The following is a 15604-nucleotide window of genomic DNA, read 5'->3' on the forward strand; positions in this document are numbered from 1 at the left end:
TGTACCTATTTTTTTACGAACACAATTACTGCCTAAAGCAAGGTAAATGTATATTTAAAGGTTCTTTTCCACCAAGCAATCCTATAATTCTCTAAGACAAGCACGGTACCCTGGAGTTCCCACTTCAGTGATTCTGCACCGGCCTCAGAGTATTGTTGACCTTACTTTACCTTGAGGAGTTAGGAAGCTGTCGTCTCATAGTTAAAATGCAGTCCAGTCTTCAGCAAAATTGAAAGAGGCCACTTACCAGTTTGTGTCTGGTCATTACTGACCAGCGCCTTCCCCCTGCCATCAGCAAAGCACAACAGGGCCGGATGAAGTTCGGGTGCAACATTTCTCTTTATTTTAGAAATGAGAGTGCTTGCACTCGTGACAAATGCCTCTTGGCATTAGGTGGGGAAATTTACACAACAGTCATCCCCAAACCCGATACTCAATGCCGCATCTCCCACTGAGGTAAGGCTGTGCCACAGTCCCACAGCTTAAAAAACAAACAACCCCCCATAAAGGGAAGAAGCCCAATACTACCAGCCGCTCCACCCCCATGCCGCTCAGTCAGACTTCTCCTTCTCCTTCATGTGTAAGAAGACAATGCTGAAGATGAAGAGCCCCAGCATCATGGAGAAGGCGCTGGCATAGTAGGGATAGGCCGAGGGGATGAAGCGCTCGTACTGCGTGTGCTGCAGCGGCCTCACTGACACCTGCAATGGGACAGAGGTGACAGGCCCCGGCCGCTCCGGAGCCCAGGCAGGGCACACACTGGCTCACACAAGGACCGAGCCCCGTGCCTACCTGAGTGGACGAGTACAGGTGGGTGTAGCCTAGCCTGTTGTAATCCACCTTAAACTGGAACACACCGTACACGTCAGGCAACTTGAACTGGACGCTGTATTTGCCGCCTGGGGAAGATCCGAGACAAATAACCAGGAGGGGTTTCCCAGTGCTTCTCTCTTAGCCCCACGAGAGCAAGTCGGAGTGGGGACTGACTGCCTGCAGCTTTCTCCTGCAAGAATTCCCTCACCTTTCCTCTTCAGGAAGGTCCTCACGAAGGGATCGATGCGGACGAACTCCAGCTGAATGTCATCGCCATCAAAGGGGACCCACCTGCCGCTTGAGAGCTGCTCGATCACGATGCTGTACTCCTGAGACGGAAGACCAGTTAGCCAGGGGTGGCCAGTGATAGGAGGCTGCCACCCCCAGGGCTGCTTTGAGGCCCCACGTGGACTCCGGCAGGGACTCCCAGGAGTTCTGCAAGTCTGGGCAAGCCCCCACCACCCAGCCACGGGCCACTGGGTGGGTCCTGGGTTACCTGCCAGGCCCTCTGCACCTAAATGACTTTCTTAGGGACAAAGATGATTGAAGCCCCTCAGGCCCAACACAGAAGTGTTCGATACATGCTTCTGGCCTGAGGCAACCTGGCCAAACTTCGGGGCCCTCCGGCTCCAGGAAGCTCTTACCACCAGGTCAGTGACGGTGTAGGCATTGGGTGGGGCGGGCTCGCCCACCCGATGATGGGACACAGGCCCCACACGGAGGACGCCCTCCTCCTTGAACACCCAGCGGGAGAGGGCCACGGCCAGCTCATAGTTGCCGGTCTGGGAATACCTGCAGAAGGGGGAGAAAGGAGGCTTGAGCACCACACCCCTGCTCCCCACGGTGAACGGCACTGAGCTAATTTCCGCCTGTAGGCCGCACACATCTGGGTACTCTGGGTAAAGGGAACAGAAAAAAAAGAAAAGAGGTCAGGTGGTGGTCCTTTGGGCGTCACCTGCTCAATAAATACACCATTACCAAAGTCTCAGATAAGCCATTACTGCCTTGAAAGAATGAGCAGCCAACGCCAACACCAGCAATATAGTAACGAAGGCAAGTCTTCAAATAACCTTAAAGCACCTGAAGATCCTTATTCGCCTCTGACACTTCTCCCCCTCTGAGTCCTCCCCTCCCCGCCAAGCCCACCACGCGCCCCTAGGCCCTGCGTCTACCTCTGGGAGCCGGGCGCAGCCTTCTGCACTGCTGAGTTGAAGAAGGCATCACTGAAGAAGTCAAGGGAGCCGCTGAAGATGACCCGGGCATTGTTCCTGGCCTGCAGCCCGGCAATCAGGAGGGTATTCTTGCCCACTGCATGGGGATACTGGGGACAACAGGCGGCTGTCATCTTGGAGAGCCAGGGCAAAGGACAAGCAGCTGGGCCTCTAGGGCAAGAGGACAGCAGGCTGGACTGGAACAAGCCAGGCCCCTCCTGAGGGTGGAACTGAGACCCACTGCATCTGCCCACTGCCCGCTCCCGCCAACTGCTCATCATCAGCCTCCGCCAAGTGTGCTTTCCTGCTTCATTCTTATTTTCAAATAAAAAGGCACCTTGCTACTGGGCCAGGAGCCAGTGGCCTCAAGACTGCAAAGGGCCCTCACCTGGGTGATGGGTTTATCCGGGAAGAAGGAGTAAGAGGTGGAGGAGCCCGTCAGGATGTCCAACACCAAAGGATTGTCAGGATCGGCCACCATCCTACAGAAGGGAAAGAGAATGCCAACACTGACCCCAAGTACTGAGCCCAAAACCTGGGGTCCCTTAGGGGCCGTTTCTTCACAGGCATGAACCCTGCTTTCTTAACAGCCAAACACTCAATGCAACAATAGCTCTCCTCTTGGAGCAACAATGAGGTCTGACTCTGAATGTCAGAAATTCATCACATCTGCATCCTCTGGGAAAAGGAATGCCCCCAAATAATTTTTGGGTTGGTTTCCTGACAAAAAAAAGTGAGCCCCTCTTCTCCCAGGTTTCTGCTGGCTTCTCCCTGCTCACTCACCCAACACCTCGGAAGAGGATGGGATTTAGAGATGATTTCCCGACAATGGTGGGGGCCTTCAGCAGGTTCTCAGTGTCAGCCACGACAAGTGTATGCTGCAAGAGCAGAGGGAAGACAGGTGGTCGGGAAAAGGGGTCCCCAGGCCAGGGAGTCCCTCCCGGTTCCCTCTTGGTTTCCAGCCTGAGCTTTGCTGTAAGGGCCTGAAACCTGGAAGGTAACAGGCCTGATTACCTGGCCAAGGTCCGAAATGTCATAGTTGTGATGGTCAATGACTGCTGTTTTCTCCTCATCAAACTCGATCCCACACTCACTTCCCAGCTCTCGAAGAGGGTCCCCTGCACAGATCCAAGAGATGCCTGGCTGAGCCCTTACAGGAGGGCCCTTGGCCGAGCAGTGCCACCTGCCCCAGTGAGTCACTCTCCACTGGTCATCCCTAGAGCCCTGCAGCTTCGCTAGGCCAGCTTGGCCCCAGCTGGGCCCCTGCACCACAGCATGGTCTTCTCTGCCTGCACGGGTCAGAACCTGAACTGACAGAGTAAAAACAACCTAGCTCACTCCCTCCACAAATACACAGTGACCTTGGCTCTGCACAAAAATCCCCCTCTGAAGAAAGTAACCGCCTCAGGCAGACCGGGTCTGGAAAGCCTGGGCTTATAAGGTTCTCTTCCTCACATTACCCAACAAGAAACTCACACTGTATGGTTTAAAAATCTGTCGATACTGAAAATAGTAAAACAGGAGTGGCCAGGTGCTGTTCACTGCTGAAGCTGGGTGACAAGTACACTGAGTTCAGGACACTGCTCTCTCCCTACTTCTGATTATTTCTGAAAATAATCTGTCGAAGGCTTTGGGGTCTACGCAAGTAGCCGCCTCCTACTTGTCTTTTTGTAGGAGAAGATCACTAAAACAAAACAAACAAGGAAAAAACAAACAGGAGAAAATGAGGTTTCCAGCCCTTAAAGGTTCCACACATCTCTGGTTCTAGTCCCAAGAAAGCACAGGAGGGAAAAATTGGCTCTGAGTGCCCTCACCCACCCCCTGGCCAACGCCCACCCTGTGAATGCCAGTTTGGCAGCTTCCATTTGTAAAGCTCTCCAAACTCCCTGAACAAATGGTGGAAAGCACCAGAACTTCTGGGTCAGACTCACCAATGTCTGAGCTGGCAGCTACCAGGACACTGCCTCCACCGTCAATAAAGGTACTGATGGTCTCCACATTGATGTTGCCTCCAAAATCTGAAAGAAGCACCAGACTCAGTGACAGAAGGTTTCTCTCACTGCTCCTTTGACATCTGTGCAGGGAAGGTAGACTGCAGACCAGCCCCAATCACAGATTAGCGCCCTCAGGAGGCCCAAAACGAGAGGGATGGTCACCATACAGTGAGCCCTCACTGAGGCAATTCTCCATTTTCCCAAAGGGAAGATCCAGAAGTAATGGCTCAAATTCATAAACTTGTAGAAGTATAAATGAACTGGTCAAACACCTCCCAACTATGGTTGTCAAGTAGTTACAAACATTTCAAATTACATATAAAACATAGAGTCAGAAATGCTGCATTTTCCACTCAAATTTCAGGAAACAACTTCATTTAAACTCATCACCTGCACCTTTTACATCAGTATCTGTGTCATCACTAGATGACACTTTCGGTGTCACCTAACATAGTTTTCCAAAGCCCATCAGTTTCATTTCCATCTAAATTGTCAGAGACTTCTGAATCTGAGAATGATGCTGTCACTTGACACTAGGAGTCATTTGCCAACATGAGCAGTTTTTGCCCCTATTAACCCTACAGATGTTTATCTATGGCAGCCATGACAGAATTACCTCATATACCACTTTTACTAAAGTGATCAATCAAAACAGCTCATTAATTTCTAACATTTGTAACTGAGACCATATCCTCTTTTGGTCAATCAGTTCAGTCAGATGACAGCCATGAACATCCAAGCTAGCACTGAGTAGGGCTGCTGCAGACTCAAGATTGTCTTCCCCAAAGTGTATGCTGATGTTTAACATCAAATAATGCTCAGTAACCAACTTATTCATTAAAGGAAGATTATTGCTTGTGTGCTGAGAAGAAAAATATATGGGCCATGGTGGGGGGCTCTATTATATAACAGTCGGTCAGGAAAGTGACATTTGAGAAGGTGCTGGAGTGAGCCAGGCAGCATGGGGGTAGGAGTATTCCAGGCATCAAGGACAGTGCCTGGTCCCCGAGGCGGGTGAGCGCATCCCAGCAAGGAGGGAGCGAAGGGGCAAGCAAAAGCAGGCGAGGCCAGGGGAAGAGGGGAACACGGTTCATGGAGGGCTTTGCAGGCCCTCTGAGGCCACGGGGAGGAGCCACCGAGGCTTTTGGGCAGGAAACCAACATGATCTGATTTATATTTTTAAAAGATGATTCTGGCAGCTCGGTGGAGAATCGGGTATGGGGCTGAGGGTGGAAGCAGACTGATGGGCTAGACGGCAACTGTGAAGACCCGGGCAGTGAAGGGGGGAGTGGAGGTGCCTGCACTCCTATTCTGAAGGCAAAGCCGCTGGGATATGGGGGGTGAGTCAGAGAGACAAAGGTGCTAAGGACGACCCCAGGTTTCTGGCCCGATCACTTGGAAGGATGGGGTTGCCATCTATTGAAACTGGACATAGAAGTCTGTCCATCAAACATCTACCAGGCAGTTGGGAATGAATCCATAATGACTCTGTAAAGATCTGAGTATGAGAATGGCTCTCTTTTCTGAGGAATAAATTTCAGGGAGAAAAAAGCACCTTACTTTACCTTCACGCATGGACAGAACATGATCTGGGGACTTTACCTCTTATACTACATTTAGAAAGCCATCTATCCACTTTTCCTACAGAGAGGCCAGACAGCATCTTAGACAACTTGCAAACAGCTTCTTGGTATAACACGGTGGTTCCAACAGAGGGCAACTCTGCCACTCAGGGTGATGGCTGGAGACATTTCCTGTTGTCAGAACTGGAGGAGGTGGCTACTGGTATCTAGTGGATAGAGGCTCAGAATGCTGCTCAACACCGAACAGCCCCCCACAGCAAAGAATCATCCAGTCCAAAATGTCAGGAAGTGCCACTGGTGAGAAACCCTTGTACAGTGGGAAGAACACAGGTTTTGTGAAGAGACACCTGGGCTTAAATCTAGGAAATGCCTTCATCTTTCTGAGGCCATTTTCCCATCTACAAAGCAGGGACCCAGTTTTTTCTGGGTACAGAGGATAGGATCCTCCTTCTGTGGCCATCACTGCATGAGACTTGGGAGCTTCCTGATTCCGGGGGTGACAAGGAAGCTGCTGGTACACAGGGTGGGGAGGTAGGCCGGGATCTCACACCTGAGAGAGCTAACAGCGGTCACAGTACCTACCACAAATGGGTCCTCGAAGCAGGGGCCAAACTCCTACCCTGAACCCCTGCACCCAACAAACAAGCCTTCTCCCCAGGTTTTCCTGCAGCAGTGTTTCCCAAAGTGTGGGACCTACTCTGCCAGGGACAGAAAAGGTGACAACAGGGATGTGGGAGCAAGGCTTTAAGTGCCCTCGAATCTCTGTTATTTCCTTTCCAATTATTTGCCAACCTTTCTCCATCAAAGAGAATGTCTTAGTTTGATACTGGTTTTAGCACTTACCCTAACACTTGCTAATCTCTTGTAAGAGGAAGCCTCAAGCTCCGTGCTCTCAGCAGGCAACAGACTCTGGCTAGAACTTGAGATAGCACTATATTGATTCTATTTATAGTTACCTTCTACTGAATGGAAGTCATAATATTGGCTTTCCATCTGCAGTGGTGATCCTGGGTTCATTACTGGTTTCCTTTTAAAATGTTATTTTTGTTTTTTAAAAGGCAGGTCTATTTGAAGAAAATATTAACACAAGTGATATGAAATATAGTAAAACTTAAGGTGGTACAGCAATGACTAAGATTGGAGAAACACTGTTCAGGCTCACAGACATTTCTCCCACCAACAGCCTACCTCAACCTTCTCCCAACCAGTCTCACCCAAAGCTTCTTTTCCTTCTCTGTGACATTCCCAGACCGCCTCCTGAGCATCACTTGGACAAGTCATACATCCCATACATCCATCTTGTGCTTCCTAACACAGGGTTTGGTAACTCGTTTCAAGTCCTTAATTTTATTTCCTCGAAGACAGACTGAAAGAACTCCTCAAAGGCAGGTTCCCTCTCCTTACCATCTCACCCAGGCCCCTGTTCAGTACTGATTTCAGAGATGCAAACACAGCAGGAACTTGGCAAATGACAATTAACCTGCTGAAGGCTCTGTTCACCTGCCCAGTAAACTGAAGATTTTAACTTGTACACCCTGGAGCCACATCCACCCAACTACACTTGCCTCCAAAAACCCAATTCCAAAGACACACATTACAGGGAAGCTGGGGATAATGGGACAAGTGACAGGAGCCTAGAGCAAAATACTTGGGGGATTTGGCTGAACAATCTCAAATGAACTTAAGAGAATAAAGTAGCTGCCAATGAAACCAGATTTTCTAAGCTTGGTCAACTGAAGGTAAGATGGCAGTCCTGTCTTATCCCAAAGACAACTTGAGTCTCTGGAGAAAATGATAAACTGAAGCCACTGAAGAAGAGCATGGCCAAAGAGAAATAGCCAAAGGAACTGGGGATCTTTCGTCTGGAGAAGAAACAACTATGAGTAGACAACTGGAGAATAGGCTATGAGTGTGTGAAGGCTCTGCCTATAAGCTAAATAAGCATTAGATTTATTCTCAAATGCCCTGGGGAGTATATGAAACACTCCCAACACCACCCCTCTGCCCCTACAAACAAAAGTAGGACAGAGGATAGTTCATAATGCATGAGCAAAACCAAAAGTTTCTGTGATGACTGCCCTTGTACTGTTCACCATGTAACTTATTCACTATGTAAGAATTTGTCCTCCATGTAAGAACTTGTTCGTTATGCTTCAGAAGATTGGAGACTGACGAAAATTAGGCTTGGGGTGGATTAATGATTGTGCATTGAGCATTGACTCCCCTATACAGAATTTTATTGTTGTTAACAACCATTTGATCAATAAATATGAGAGATGCCCTAACAACAACAACCAAGAAAAAGTACACACTGCCAATTGTAAAATAAATAAGCAACCGGGATGTAATGTATAGCATAAGGAATATAGTCAAAATATTGTAACAACTTGGTATGGTGATAGCTGGTACTTAGAATTATCATGTATATAAATGTTGAATCACTGTGTTGTACACCTGAAACTAATGTAATGTAATACTGTGTGTCAACTACCCTTCAATAAAAAATAATTATCTAAAAAAAAAAAAAAAAAAAAAAAAAAGTAGGACAGAGGAGACAACTGCAGCTTAATATAAGAATTTAACAGAGCTGTCCACTAGTGCAATGTGTTGCCTCGTAAGATATAAGCTCTCTGTCACAGGAATACTGCAGTATCAACTGGATAATCTAGTGAAAATATTCATTCTGTTCAATAACTAGCCCTCTACTAGGCTTGGGACCTATCTTTCCAGCCTCAAATAGAGGGTTCGGCTAGATCATCACTAAGATTCTTTTTCAGCCTAAGAACTATGAACCCATCTGAATTCTTAAGATCAACTACCACGATGCCTTTTTACAATGAACAACATGCTATTTCCTCTATCACACAGGTCAATCCAACCGCGGCCTCTCCATCTTTCCTATCAGGCTCTTTACAGAGAAAATCCCTCCTCAGAGTAGCAGGGCCCCCACCGTTTCATGCCGTGTGGCAACACTTGACCCCACAATCCTCAACTGTGTCTTTTAGAGTAGTCCCCTCCTGGACCCATTCTAGAAGTTAACATTGGCCTCTTCTCTCACAAGAACAGCGCGCTGGGCTGGTGACCCCCATGACCCAAAAATGCCCAAGATCCAGAAGAAAGCAATCGATCAGCCCTCGGCCTCAAATCCGTGTTCTGGGAGGCGCGTGTAGCTCTTACCTTCTACCGAGGGGGAGAAGATGATCAGATTGTCATAGAGGAACTCTCCGTACTTAATGAGGGACAGGCTGGGGTCATCTGCGGTCTTGAACGTGAGTTCAAAGCCCCGGTCTGGTGGAGAAGAAAACAGGGAGCTGAAGCAGACGGGACACAAAGGGAAACCACGCTGCAGGACTGCACAACTGATCCCACCACCCCAGAGGTGGGCCAGACCTGGTTGGTCCCCTCGTGGAAACCGAGCAGGAGGATGGCCGAAACCCTTGGCCTCCGGGACCTTTCGGCCCGACTCCCAGCCGCCGCCCCCTTGGACCTCAGTCTCACCTTTAAGGCTTCGGAAAAAAAGCGAATGCGTTTCCCGCAGGTTGAGATTGTCCAGCAGCACTAAGGTGCGGGGGCCGCTAGCGCAGACTAAGCTAAGCAAGAACAGCAGCAGCCACAAGAGGTACCAAGCACGGGACACTGCACAGGGCTCCATCTTCCTCCTGCCAAAGTACTCAAGCACCTGGACGCCGGAAGGACCGGGTGTGCAATTACCCAATCGCAGCTCGTCGTAGTGGAGCACTACCCGGAAGTGACCGGGCACGCCGCGGTCCCACGACCCGAGCTGCCCCTAGAACTGCAAGGAGCGCGGCGCACCACCGGAAGTGTCCCTGGTGGAGGCGGAGTCTCTAAACCCTATTGGTGGAAGAGAAACTCGGCTCCGCCACTTCAAAGGAAAAGGCTTAATCTTAGAGAGCCAGCTCGGCAACCACTGCCAATCAACAAGGCCGAGCGCGCTCTGGCTCCGCCCAGTCCGGGAGCCATGTCCCGCCTCTTCAGCAGACCGTTCCTGGCCTTTTTGGTCTGGACCATTGCATCCCGGACAGGGTCTGGAGCGGTGGCGTCTGCCATCCCAAACCACCCCTGTCCGCAATGGTCGAGGACAGAATCGAGACTAGGAACCGGGCTGCACCTCCATCATCTCCAGGGAGGAAAGGGTTGGAAAAATAAGATCAGGGACAAGGGGCCCTTTGACTCTCCTGGCCGATCACGGGCCCAGGGGCCTTGGCACAGGCCTGCCCTGCCGAGTCTGGTGGCCCACGCTGGAGGCTGCGTGGATGGGCGGCCGACTGGCCTACCTATTAAAAAGCTCTAGCCGGATTCATTTCCAAGCTCCGCCTCATTAGCCCTGTTTACCTGGAGTTTCACTTCTCTCCAGGCCACTTCCCTAGGCTAGAATAGAAAGAATGGTGAGGACCAGGTCTCCTACTCACCTGTGTGCCTTTGGAACAGTCTGAGCTCTTGGGAAGATTGGGGCACGACTTGAAGCACTTAGTGTAGAGCTAGGCTGAGCATCCACTAAGTAATGCCGGTTCCCACTCCTTTTAAGTCCATACAGGGACCACCTGGCTCACCTCAGACCTGCCTCAGTCCCACCACGGGTCTAAGTGAAAGCTACCACGAGCAGCTCCAAGACCTCAACTGTTCTCTGGGCCCTAACCACCATCCTGGGGCAAATGGTTTAGGTAATAGTGGAGAGAGAAGACAGCCATTCTTTCTGACCTACTTGTCCACCAAGCCAAGAATGTGGGGGCAAAAGTCAAAACCTCCCTTGGTGCATCTGCTTAATGGATTCTGCCTTCTCTCCATCCCCAGCAGCTCTACTCTGACCTTCTGTACACAATGTGTATAGCAATCCACCTCTTAACTTGGACTTATGCTGCCAACCTTTGCTTGGGAGTGTGCCACAGCTCAGGGACACCCAAAGGCTCTTCACTCTCAGAACTGCCCCTAAATTCATTTTGGCAACCTCCTCCTCCTCTCAGTCCCCACTCAGGGCTCCATGGGCAGGTTCTCCACCTTTATATACCCTGAGCTTCCCCACCTCCTGCCTTTTTCTCACGTAGCTCCCTGTATAAGGAGCTCCCTCCCCACATTCCCAGTATCTTCATCCTTTAAGGCAGCCGCATCTAATGCTGCTCCCTTCACAAGGGCACTTTGTTCCCCCTAAAAACCTGGACTCATTTCCAGTCACTCTCTGTACTGCAGCCTACCTGCAGTTAGACTGCTCTACAAAGTTACCTGAGAAATCTCCACCCCAACTTCTCCAGAGCATGAGCTCTTTGGCCCAACAGGAATTAATACAAAATACAGAGGAGTAATGAGGGGGACTAACTCAGAGCATCTGCTGTGCACCCAGAACTCTCTTATCTCATTTAACCATCACAGTAACCCTGTGAGGTGGGTATAAACCCCATTTCACAGATGCAACTGAGAAAAATGAGGCTCAGCATCAAAGGCTGAGCCTTTTCCCTCAGATTGTGGGCCCCTCCCACAGGGCAGGTGGGGGATACAGTGGGCGAGGGGAGGGTATCCTCAGTAGCTGGGATGGCCTGGATTCATTTCTGGCCATGTCAGCACACCCGTGCAGGCTGTCAAAACCTGGGCCTTTTATGGGCCTCAGTAAAACTTAACCTCTATTTTTCTGAAACAAGGGCTGTTTCCCTGGGTCACAGATACTTTGAGAATCGAACGACAGTTCAGAGGCTTTCCCTGGAATAATGCATTTGTACTCAGGACTGCAAGGTGTTGCAGAAACCCTGGAGCCTGTTTGCTTTAAAGGCTCAGGGTTAGGAAGCCCTGCTCCCGAGTGAGCTTCCCCAGGGGGACTGGGCAGCAGCGGCAGGGAGGGCCCCAGTGACGCTGTCAGAGGAGCAGCGAGGAGCAGCTCATTGGTAAAAGGCAGTTTATTGGGGCAGCAGAGCGTGGAGTGGCCTCCTCCGGGCCACCAAGCAGCTGGGAGTGGGCAGCCCGGGAGCAGCTGCTCCAGGACTCCTGTACCCAAGCCACAGGGTTTCCTCCCCGGAAGTGGGGCCTACTGGGCAGAGGCACAATTTTCAGTTACCAAGATGTTGAGCTTGACCCATGAAGAAGTTGCTGCCCACTCTGTGGGGGCTGCAAGCGAAGGCCCTAAGGCAGAGCGGAGGCTTCTGAGCCCATCAAGGCACAGAACAACACTGGTGGGCACAAACGGTGGGCTCTGTGGCAGATGAGCAGATGGAAACTGACGTGGTGTGGACAGCTGGGCCTCTCTAAGGATAGTCCAGCCTCGGAAGGGCTCATGCCGCAGGGACAGAGGTGGCCACTCTGGGTGTCAGGGAAGGGCCTGTGTCTTCCCAGGGCAAAGACTTCCTTGGGCCCCCAGGTTACTGTGGGGAGCAGGTGGGAGGAGACCCGCCTGGGGCTGCCCCGGGAGGGCCCGGCAGTCTCACAGGAGCCCAAAGGCAGGGCAGGAGCTGGCAGCTGTGTTCACAGAGGCTCCCTGCCAAAGCTGCTTTGGCTTTTCTTGCGCTTGGTCTTGGTGAAGGGGATGCCAAGGGACTCAAGGCGGAAAGGCCGGGGCTGGGGCGTTTCAGGGGCCTGGGTGGGCGGGAGGGCAGAGCTGTTGCCAAGTGGAGAGCTGAGGCCTGGCGGCAGGTTGTGATATGCTGTGGAGGAGAGGGACAGAGGGGTTGGTAAGTGAGGAATAGAGGGGTGAGAGAAGACACTCCATGTGTGGGGTGGGGAGTCTGGCCCACCACCACCCAGCCAGAGCCTGCTCCCGCAGCTGGGACCCCGAGCTCTGAGCAGTTGCTCTGGCTGCCGTCTCGGGCTTAAAACTACATGTGCATCCAGCAGGTCTGGGCTCCAGGTGTGGAGTTTTCAAGCCTTGGACTAAGGCAGCCTGAGATCTCGAGCCAGACAAGCCTGGGTTCAAAGCCCAGCTCCTTCCAAGTTGGGGAGCCCCTTCTCAGCCTCAGTTTCCTTGTGTGCGACATCAGCACAATGCCAGATAGCCAGGTTTTATTAGTTTCTTTGCTGTTCTATTTTCCTGTCCTATTCCTCAACTCTACTGACTCTACCTCTTAAATAACCTCAAAATAGCACTGAGATTTGCTTTTCATTGGTAGTTTATTGGAAGCTCTGTGGTCTTTGATTTTAGTTTTAAAAAGAGAAGAATGAAGTGATTTTCGATTCTTGCTTTTCAGAGTGTTTTGTTTTTGTGGCCCTGTCTGCCCGCTTGGCTCAGTGGCAGAAAACCCCAATCCTGGCATCTGAGGAGGCTGGTGAGTAACTGCCGGAGACTCATGCAACTCCATGCCAGGGCCCTGAGCTGTTTTTGGAGGGCCTGCTGCGTATCAGGGAAGATAAGCAAACACTGCCTCTCTCCAGCAGGAGATGAAAGGGTACAGGAAAGGGGAGACCCCCTGGGCTGGGCCGTTTCCCCACCTCGTCTCACCTAATCCTGAGAAGTAGGTATATCCACCTCAGTTTATAGCTGAGGAAACTGAGGCTCAGAGAGGGGACAGGGGTTTTTGGCCCAGGCCAGTCTGACCCCATCACGCCTCTCCTAGTTAGCAGAGGGCTACCAAGGGGCCAGAGGGTGAGAGGGGGCAGGGTACTCACTCAGGCTCCTCATGGGATCCCTGCTGAGGATCTGGCTGGCCCGCTTGGACCGGAAGTAGTTACTGGCAATATTTTCACTGTCGCTCCGACTGAGCATCAGCTTGTAGCGGTCTTCTTCCTGCTGAGATTCCAAATCTCGTGGGCCAAGACCCCTTGTTTGTGTAAGACCCCTTGTGTCTTAGCTGGGCCCTTCCCCAAGGTTTGTCCACCTCTGCAAGCCTGGGCAGTGGGGGCTGCCCTGAGCCTCACTGCCTGCGTGGATGCACCCTACTACAGACCCCAGCCTCCTGGGATGGGATCCAGGCAACTCAGGTCAGGGGAGTCACAGTCTCCAGTCAAATCTACACCCCTACTGCTTCCTTGGGATGGGAAGTGCCTTGTTCTCTCCTGAGAAGCTCAGAACAGGTCATCCTGCCAGCTCCAGCAAGGGTAAAGCTGATTCTGCATACCCCAAACCCAAAAACATATTCACAGAACAGGGAACACAGTACTCAGCTCAAAGGCATGTTCGAGATCATTAGAACTGGAGTCCCAACATTTTTATCATCAAAGACTCTTATTTTCCACCACTATGGGAGAGTTTTCTTAGCCTGAATCTGTTCCTCGGGGACTACCCTTCTCCCACTTGGTATGACCCTGGTAGGATAATCATTCATAGCACCCTAATAACGCCACTCCCACCCACCTCCTTGTGACACAGCTGGACATGTAATCCAGTCTGGATCAATCACAGAACTACATCTTCTGGACTTAGTCACTGGTCCAAGTATAGGCTCATGACCTGGTCAGAATCAATCAGAATCTTTCCACAAGTGTCTGTTTAAGGATGAGTTAAGAGACTGGTCTCTCTTCCCATTTGATCACCAATTGGCAGCAGCCATCTTTCCTACCGCGTGGAGAACGGCTGCCTGAGTACCAAGCTAGCGTTCCAAAGGAAGCAGATCCATGACGTGAAGCCGCACACAGAACCCTGACTATTTGAGCCCCTAGATCCAGCCATGCCTAAAACTGGTCCAATAAATTTCCGATCTTACTTATGATTGAGTAACTACCACTTGGATGGAAACAAATTCTGACTAATATAACCCATTGTGGTCCCAAGTTAAGAATGTTTTTGTCAGGAACTTGCTCTTTTTCACAAAGTTAAGCTTTCAAAGACAGCCAATCAGAGCCGTAGACCAGCCTGAGATATTCCTTGCAGCCACCTTGAGTTGCTCTAGTAGAGATGCTTGGCTGGAATTCATTCATCTATGAGTGGCCTTATCATGACTGCAAAGGTATATTCTTTGTGGGTTTTCTGAAATATCTATAATGGTTCAAGGCAGGGACCAGCAAATTACAGCCCATGGGCCAAGTCTGGTCCACAGACTGTTTTTGTTGACAAAGTGTTATTGTAACATAGCCATGTGCATTTATTTACATATTGTCTCTGACAGTTTTTGTGCAATGATGGCAGAGTTGAGTACTTGTGCCAGAGACTATATGGCCCACAAAGCCTAAAACATTTACTATCAGGTCCTTTACAGAAAGGGACCTTGACTTTAAGGATATATATTTCTGTTGTAATAGGATATAGGAAAATGAAGTAACTTTAGAACCCCAGATACTGTTCCATGGATCCTTTGAGAATCCTTTCAGTCCAAGAATGCCAACTGGGGCCTAGGGAGCCAGCATGTACTGCTGGGCCTCTGGGATTGAAGCTGAGGTTTCTGTCCTTCACCGGCAGGATGAACTTTGAACCATCTGCTTTCCTTCTGATCTTTATGACCGCAAATGCCTTTGAACGAGGGCTGGAGGAGGTTGAGGATCTGGGTGTTAGGAAGGATCCAGGCTTAAGCCCTGCTTTCATCCTTAGGTGGGATGACGGTGGACTCCAGTCCCCTATAGTTACAGTGATCCCCTGCACCTCTGGGACAAGCCCTGCCAGCTCCCCCCTCCGGCTCCCTCTTCCAGAGGACTTACCGTGCCTGGCTCACCATTGACTGCTACAGAGGTTTTGTGGGCTGGCTTGTTCTGTGGCCCTGTTGAAACTGCTATGAGAAAACAAAAGTTGGTCACTGCTGCCTGGAAGAAGGGCCATAGGGACAGGGTGGGCTGCAGCCCTTCCCCAGAGTTGGGGGGTCAGGCCTGGCAAAGGGATGACTTTGGGAAAGATGACAGGAGGGCTTGGATGCCAAATAAGCCATTTCCCCATGCCCAGGCAAGATAGCAGCATGGAGTTGGCACAGAGAGAGAGACTGCTGCTTGCCCACAGTATTTGGGAAATAGAGCTGTTTAGCATTTCAGCACGGATGGTGTCAGCGACCACCCATAAACATCAGAAATGCAGGACCTGGACAAACACAGCCACCACTGTGTTCGGCCAGGGGCAGGCCTGGTGGGGACAGTGGAGGCTGTAATA

The 15604-nt window shown here is 50.8% G+C and overlaps 2 protein-coding genes across 2 annotated transcripts in view; both read right to left on the bottom strand.

Moving 5' to 3' along the window:
* Positions 1 to 320: 320 nt before the first annotated feature.
* DDOST (dolichyl-diphosphooligosaccharide--protein glycosyltransferase non-catalytic subunit) lies at positions 321 to 9370 on the bottom strand. Its single transcript, XM_036914519.2, has 11 exons — positions 9100 to 9370; positions 8779 to 8889; positions 3956 to 4042; positions 3039 to 3142; positions 2808 to 2902; positions 2413 to 2506; positions 1986 to 2134; positions 1458 to 1605; positions 1022 to 1142; positions 793 to 899; positions 321 to 701 (listed from the first exon to the last, which is right to left on the bottom strand). Exons 1-11 carry the CDS (start codon positions 9251 to 9253, stop codon positions 552 to 554), a joined length of 1320 nt encoding a protein of 439 aa, XP_036770414.1. The 5' UTR covers positions 9254 to 9370; the 3' UTR covers positions 321 to 551.
* A 1496-nt stretch (positions 9371 to 10866) lies between these two features.
* KIF17 (kinesin family member 17) overlaps positions 10867 to 15604 on the bottom strand; it is a 41480-nt gene continuing 36742 nt past the window's right edge. The window contains exons 13-15 of the mRNA XM_057501931.1: positions 15166 to 15236; positions 13204 to 13321; positions 10867 to 12245 (exon numbers count right to left, since the gene is read on the bottom strand). Of these exons, the coding sequence (XP_057357914.1) occupies positions 12067 to 12245; positions 13204 to 13321; positions 15166 to 15236 (368 nt within the window). The 3' untranslated portion in view covers positions 10867 to 12066. The remainder of the gene's footprint in view (positions 12246 to 13203; positions 13322 to 15165; positions 15237 to 15604) is intronic.

The sequence above is a fragment of the Manis pentadactyla genome, chromosome 4 (assembly GCF_030020395.1).
Source record: "Manis pentadactyla isolate mManPen7 chromosome 4, mManPen7.hap1, whole genome shotgun sequence".
Taxonomy (NCBI): domain Eukaryota; kingdom Metazoa; phylum Chordata; class Mammalia; order Pholidota; family Manidae; genus Manis; species Manis pentadactyla.

Coding starts and splice junctions, on each gene's coding strand:
- DDOST (XM_036914519.2), bottom strand. CDS start 9,253: ATGGAGCCCTGTGCAGTGTCCCGTGCTTGGTACCTCTTGTGGCTGCTG. Junction 2,903..3,038: donor ACATTTCGGACCTTGGCCAG/GTAATCAGGCCT, acceptor CTGCTCTTGCAG/CATACACTTGTCGTGGCTGA. Junction 2,507..2,807: donor ATCCTCTTCCGAGGTGTTGG/GTGAGTGAGCAG, acceptor TCCCTTCTGTAG/GATGGTGGCCGATCCTGACA.